The sequence below is a fragment of the Natrix helvetica genome (genome assembly GCF_964273705.1).
Source record: "Natrix helvetica genome assembly, chromosome: W".
NCBI lineage: Eukaryota > Metazoa > Chordata > Lepidosauria > Squamata > Natricidae > Natrix > Natrix helvetica.
Window position 1 is genome coordinate 82739403 of NC_138555.1, and position 7500 is coordinate 82746902.

At 42.3% G+C, this 7500-nt stretch overlaps 1 protein-coding gene across 1 annotated transcript in view; it reads right to left on the reverse strand.

Annotated features, from left to right (window-relative positions):
- Positions 1–7500, reverse strand: part of CPNE6 (copine 6) — a 25899-nt gene that overhangs the window by 13364 nt on the left and 5035 nt on the right. The window contains exons 4-5 of the mRNA XM_081968875.1: positions 6685–6759; positions 600–683 (exon numbers count right to left, since the gene is read on the reverse strand). Coding sequence (XP_081825001.1) covers positions 600–683; positions 6685–6759 — 159 coding nt within the window. The remainder of the gene's footprint in view (positions 1–599; positions 684–6684; positions 6760–7500) is intronic.

The following is a 7500-nucleotide window of genomic DNA, read 5'->3' on the forward strand; positions in this document are numbered from 1 at the left end:
TGACTCCCTCTTCTTTGTGGCAACCCCTGAGATATTGGAAGACTGCTGTCATGTCTCCCCTGGTCCTTCTTCCTCTTAAGCTAAACATACCCAGTTCCTGCAACCGTTCTTCCTATGTTTTAGCCTCCAGTCCCCTAATCCTCTTTGTTGCTCTTCTCTGCACTCTTTCTAGAGTCTCCACATCTTTTCTACATCGTGGAGACCAGAACTGAATGCAGTTTTCCAAGTGTGGCCTTACCAAAACATTATAAAGTTTATCATTTTTGTTTTGAACAAATTTTATTGAGTTCTAAAGTACTAGCTGGCTACCCGTGCTCCGCTATGAAACTATGTTTTTATGAAACTATGATTTTTAAGGAAAGCCTTAAAATCGCAAAAGGCGAATATATTTCTAGAACATTAATGAGATCGCACGGATCTATTCTCCTAGCCGGTTAACCGATCGGCCCGCTCAGCGGTTTGCAAAGCGTCTCCTGGCTCCTCTTCGTTCCAGCCTGTTTTAATTTTTTAATATTTTCAATTCCCCCCCCCCCTTCAAACAAACAAACAAACAAACCCCTCCCATCAATTTTTCCGGAGGGCCCTTGTAATATCCTCACCTCTGTCCTCCAAACCAAATTCTCCGACTCGCCAACGCTAACTTTATATATTTCCAGGAAAGGATCGGATTTGCTGAAGAAATCCTGGAAAAGAGAAAAAAAAGGAGAGCATATTTTTCAAAGAATAAACGGCAAATCAGCAATTTTGTGACACCCCGGGGAGGGGGCGGCGAATCACCACAATCCAGATGTTATATTACACCAGCTGTTCTCACACGACTCACCAGAGGTTCTTTAAGGTCCTCTAACAAACCCTTGCCACCTTTCTAAAGGCGGTCCTCGATTTACGACCACAACAGAACCCCCACTTCTGTCACTAAGCGAGACATTTAAAGCAGCTTTGCTCCATTTAGCGAATTTTCTTGTTTCACAACTGTGAAGTGCACAACGACTGCAGTTGTGAAGTTAGTCACGCCGTTGTTAAGCAAATCCGCCTCCCCCGTCGGCTTTGCTCGTCGGGAAGGTGCAAAAGGGATCAGGTAACCCCCTCCGGGAAATAGCGACCGTCATAAATACGAGTCAGTTGTCAAGCGGCTGAATTTTGATCCCGTGACCATGGGGAATGTTGTAACGGTTGTTAAGTGTGCCAAACGGTCATAAGTCGCTTTTCTGATCCTTCCTAACTTCAAACGGTCACTAAATGAATAAGTCAAGGACTGCCTGTGGATCCCCAGCGTAGGAATAAACTTTAAAGTCTTCCACTGCTACCCTGCTGTTAAAGAATACAGCTGGTCCTCGACTTACGATAGTTTGTTTAGTGACAGTTCAAATTTACAACAGCACGGGGGGAAAAAACAAAATTTGGATGCTTGGCCACTAACTCCTACTTATGACAGTTTGCAGTGTCCCGCGATCACCTTTTGCGACCTTCTTACCAGCCGGGAATCCTGATTCACTTAACGACCGTGTGACTCACGTCCTTGAAGAAGTGACCAGAAAGGTCTTAAAACAGGGCCACGTTTGCTGAACGAATGTCTCACTTAGCGACATAAAATCTGGGCTTCCTTGTGGTCGTACGTCGAGGACCGCTCGCATTTTATTTATTCCCTATTCTGTCCTTCTCTGAGCTCAGCCTTAAGATAGGCAAAATATTTTCCCCGAAAATAAGACCTCCCAAGATAATAAGCCCAATCGGGCTTTCGAGCGCATGCGCTAAAATAAGCCCTCCCTGAAAATATTGCAACACAGCAGCAGCCATGAGGTGACCACGCCAGCCGCCTCCTGCATCTCAAAAATCATAAGACCTCCCCGAAAATAAGAAGCGCTTATTTTGGGGGGGGAGTCAAAAGAAAACAAGACCCCGTCTTATTAACCAGGAGGAGAATGGATATTGTCTTTCCCCGAAAATAAGATCCCATCTTATTAACCAGGAGGAGAATGGATATTGTCTTTCCCCGAAAATAAGACCCCCGTCTTATTAACCAGGAGGAGAATGGATATTGTCTTTCCCCGAAAATAAGACCCCGTCTTATTAACCAGGAGGAGAATGGATACTGTGTTTCCCCTAAAATAAGACCCCTTCTTATTAACCAGGAGGAGAATGGATACTGTCTTTCCCCGAAAATAAGACCCCGCCTTATGAACCAGGAGGAGAATGGATATTGTGTTTCCCTGAAAATAAGACCCCGTCTTATGAACCAGGAGGAGAATGGATATTGTCTTTCCCCGAAAATAAGACCCCCGTCTTATTAACCAGGAGGAGAATGGATATTGTCTTTCCCCGAAAATAAGACCCCGTCTTATTAACCAGGAGGAGAATGGATATTGTCTTTCCCCGAAAATAAGATCCCATCTTATTAACCAGGAGGAGAATGGATATTGTCTTTCCCCGAAAATAAGACCCCCGTCTTATTAACCAGGAGGAGAATGGATATTGTCTTTCCCCGAAAATAAGACCCCGTCTTATTAACCAGGAGGAGAATGGATACTGTGTTTCCCCTAAAATAAGACCCCTTCTTATTAACCAGGAGGAGAATGGATTCTGTCTTTCCCCGAAAATAAGACCCCGCCTTATGAACCAGGAGGAGAATGGATATTGTGTTTCCCTGAAAATAAGACCCCGTCTTATGAACCAGGAGGAGAATGGATATTGTCTTTCCCCGAAAATAAGACCCGGTCTTATTAACCAGGAGGAAAATGGATACTGTCTTTCCCCGAAAATAAGACCCCGTCTTATTAACCAGGAGGAGAATGGATATTGTATTTCCCCGAAAATAAGACCCCGTCTTATTAACCAGGAGGAGAATGGATATTGTCTTTCCCCGAAAATAAGACCCCGTCTTATTAACCAGGAGGAGAATGGATACTGTCTTTCCCCGAAAATAAGACCCCGTCTTATTAACCAGGAGGAGAATGGATATTGTATTTCCCCGAAAATAAGACCCCGTCTTATTAACCAGGAGGAGAATGGATATTGTCTTTCCCCGAAAATAAGACCTGGTGTTAGTAACCAGGAGGAGAATGGATATTGTGTTTTCCAGAAAATAAGATCCCTTATTTGTGGGGAGATCTCTGAGGATTCCCGTGGACAGGAAAGAGAGAGAGAGAGAGAGAGAGAGAAAGGGAGAGGGACGGAGAGAGGGAGAGAGAGAGAGAGAGAGAGAGAGAGAGAGAGAGAGAGAAGGAGAGAGAGAGAGAACGGAAAGTCAAATGCACGCAGGCTGGAATGCAATTTTCACCCAGCGGTGCACAAAGAATTGCATTTTAAAAGTCCTGCCGAGCGCAGGTTTTCTCCAAATGAGCTCAGCCCCCCTGGGAAATCTGCAGGAAAACAGGCTGGCCAAATTAACTGGGGCATCCAGAAACTGACGCAGCTGCATCGCACCAGCAACTCTCACCATCTTGCAAAACGGAGGAAAGATGGCGGGGAGGCACACAACGGTGGGGACGACATAAAAAGCGGGGGAAGATTGACAGCCTCTCCCCAACGTCGAGAACTGGTGGGCTACGCCTGCCGACTCCTCACCAATAATCCTGTTTAAGGGGATCAAAACCGTACAGTGTTTCCCCCCGCCCCACCTGGACCACTTTAAGAGGGCTTGGACTTCAACTCCCAGCATCCCCCAGTCTAGACTGAGGAATTCTGGGAGTTGAAGTCCACCCCCTCATAAAGCAGTCCAGGTTGAAAAACACTGGGCTGGAATGCTTCTAAGCACGGACAGTGTTTTAGCAAGACGGCTTCGTGATTTTAAGACGGGTGGACTTCAATTCCCAGAATCCCCCAGCCTTGACTGAGGAATTCTGGAGTTGAAGTCCGCCCATCTTAAAACAGCCAAGGTCGAGAAAGATTGCTCTAAAAGGCAACGGACAATTTGGGGCAATCTAACAAAGCAGATTCGTTTGTGAAAAACTCAATCCTTCCAAAGGATGCCGTGTTTTGTTATGCAACTTCAAATATGTTGTAAAAAGATATAAATATAGATATAAATAATATAAATATAGATATAAATAAATATAAATAATAATATAAATATAGATATAAATAAATATAAATAATAATATAAATAATAATATAAATGTAAATGTAATGACTATGACTATGACTATGACTATAACTATGACTATAACTATAACTATAACTATAACTATAACTATAACTATAACTATAACTATAACTATAACTATAACTATAACTATAACTATAACTATAACTATAACTATAACTACAACTACAACTACAACTGCAACTATAAAAAATATAAATATAAATATAAATATAAATATAAATATAAATATAAATATAAATATAAATATAAATATAAATAATATAAATAATATAAATATAAATATAAATAATATAAATATAAATATAAATATAAATATAAATATAAATATAAATATAAATATAAATATAAATATAAATATAAATATAAATATAAATATAAATATAAATATAAATATAAATATAAATATAAATATAAATATAAATATAAATAATATAAATATAAATATAAATATAAATATAAATAATATAAATATAAATATAAATATAAATAATATAAATATATTCTTTTGCAAGGCTGAATGCAGGGAGGCCTCTAAAATTCAGAGGGAATCTTTCAGAGATTAAAATTCCTACCAGAGGAATGAATTTGCATGCTGGAATAGAAAGATTCACACAATCGCTTTATATAACCAAGCAGCAGATCCAGAGACTAGAAAGGGGAATAATTGAACGTAATCTAAACAGATCATACAAATTGAATGCTTCCAAGATAAAACAAATTTCGTTGTGTTTGTTTTGTACAATGACAATAAAGGCTATGCTACTAAACGGGGGAAAAAGATGATTCGGGCACTGCAGGCTAAAACATACGAAGAACGGTTGCGGGAACTGGGTATGTCTAGTTTAATGAAAAGAAGGATTAGGGAGACACGATAGCAGTCTTCCAATATCTATGGAGCTGCCACAAAGAAGAGGGAGTCAAATTATTCTCCAAAGCACCAAAAATCAAGACAAGACAAGAAACAATGGATGGAAACTAACCAAGGAGAGAAGCACCCTAGAACTAAGGAGAAATTTCCTGACCGTGAGAATAATTAACCAGTGGAACTCCTTGCTTCCCGAAGTTGTGGGTGCTATACCATTGGAGATTTTTTTAAAGAAGAAACTGGACATCCATTGGTCTGAAATGATATATGGTCTTGTGAACAGGGGGTTGGACTAGAAGACCTCTGAGGTCCCTTTCCAATTCTTTTTTTTTCCTGTTTACTTCTCACTTTATTCTTTCCCATTTAAAAAAATCAACAATCCATGAGATAATGCCTGATTTAAAATTTAAGACTAAATTTAAGGGATGCGGTGACTCAGTGGTTGAGCTTGTCGCTCAGAAAGGTCGGCAGTTTGGCGGTTCAAATCCCTAGGGCCGCTCAACGGAGTGAGCTCCCGTGACTTATCCCAGCTTCTCCCAACCTAGCAGTTCGAAAGCATGTAGAAATGCAGGTAGAAAAAGAGGGACCACTTTGGTGGGAAAACAACAGCGTTCCGTGAGCCTTCGCCGTTTAGTCCTGCCGGCCACATGACCACGGAGACCTCTTCGGACAGCGCTGGCTCTTTGGCGTTGAAACGGATATGAGCACCACCGCCTCCTAGAGTTAGGAACAACTAGCACATATGTGGAAGGGGAAGCTTTACCTTTAGACTAAATTTAAAGAGAAGATCTGATTTTAAAAAAAACATGTGAAAAACGGTTGCAGGAATTGGGTTTGGCTAGTCGAGAGGAAAGAAGGACTAGGGGAGACATGATAGCAGCCTTCCAATATCTCAGGGGTTGCCACAAAGAAGAGGGAGTCAAGCTATTCTCCAAGGCACCTGAGGGCAGAACAAGAAGCAATGGGTGGAAACTAATCAAGGAGAGAAGCAACTTAGAACTGAGGAGAAACTTCCTGACAGTTAGAACAATTAATCAGTGGAACAGAAGTTGCCTCCAGAAGTTGTGAATGCCCCAACACTGGAAGTCTTTAAGAAGATGTTGGCTAGCCATTTGTCTGGAACGGTGTAGGGTTTCCTGTCTAGGCAGGGGGTTGGACTAGAAGACCTCCAAGGTCCCTTCCAACTCTACTATTGTATTATTGTATAATTAAGGAGAATGAAGGAGAAACTTCCTAACAGTGAGGACAATTAACCAGTAGACATTGTGGGTACTTCATCACTGGACGATGAAGTTTTAAAGAAGAGATTTGTTTGAAATGGTGCATAGGGACCTCCTGCTGGAGCAGGGGGTTGGACTAGAAGACCTCCAAGGTCCCTTCCAACTCTTTCATACTGTTAACTTGCCACATTATTCTTCCCGGTTTGAAAAAGCAATAATCCACGAGGTGATGTCTGATTTAAAATGCCGCCAGTTTCTAGGTTGCACAGATCTCTTCCCAGCCAAAGAGTCCCGTGACAGTGGCTAAGACACTGAACTCGTCGATCAGAAAGGTTGGCGGTTCGGCAGTTCGAATCCCTAGCATAGGTCTCCCACTGTGAGCAGGGGGTTGGACTAGATGACCTCCAAGGTCCAACCCTGTTACTGTTAACCCCCCAGCCTCGATGTTCTTTTTCTAGAACCTACTGTCTGTTTTTTTTAACCCTTCCCCTTACCTTGTCATCCAATTCTTGACCGCAAAATTCCAGTTGTACGAATTCATTGGTTCGCGAGACCTCTTCCGCTTCGATCTGCCAATAAAAATGACCCCAAAAAGTTCATTTCAGGATAGGGGGGAAAACGCCAAGATAACCCCCCGAAACCATTTTCTCACGACCCCCATCGGGAGCAGAATTTTCTGCTAGGGAGCTGTTAAGTGAGTCATGTCAGAACGCGCGATCTGTTTTGCCACGGTGGTGAAGCCAATCCTTGCAGTGGTTAAGTGAATCACCCAGTTGTTAAGCGAGACCAGCTTTCCCCCCTCACTGACTTCGTTTGCCTTTCTTCCCATGACCCCTGCAACCGTCGTAAGTACGTGCCAGTCGCCAAGTGTTCGAATGTGGATCATGCGATCGCGGGGGATACTGCAATGGTCGTAAGTATGAGGACCGATTGTCAGCCTCTTGGTTCATTCGGTGGTCACTTTGAATCAGGGATGGGTTTTGCATCATTTTACCGCCGGGGCGCTGCGCACCGAAAATGCGCCCTTCTGCACACATGCTTTGCTCGCGCACGAAAGAACACGGCTTAGAAAACAAGACTAAATAGGACGTCGTAGCGGCGAGTCGCGTCGGCGGCCTGCAGATTGCCCCTAGCGGTTTGCTCAAACCGGTACGAACCGGCTGAATATCACTACTGCTTTGAACGGTTGCGAAATGAAGGTCGTAAGTTGAAGATTGCTTGCATTCTCGTCAACTCTTCTCCATGATATTTGATTTTTACTAAACATAATACGTTCTCAGATATTATTACTCATTTGAAGTAGGCACCCA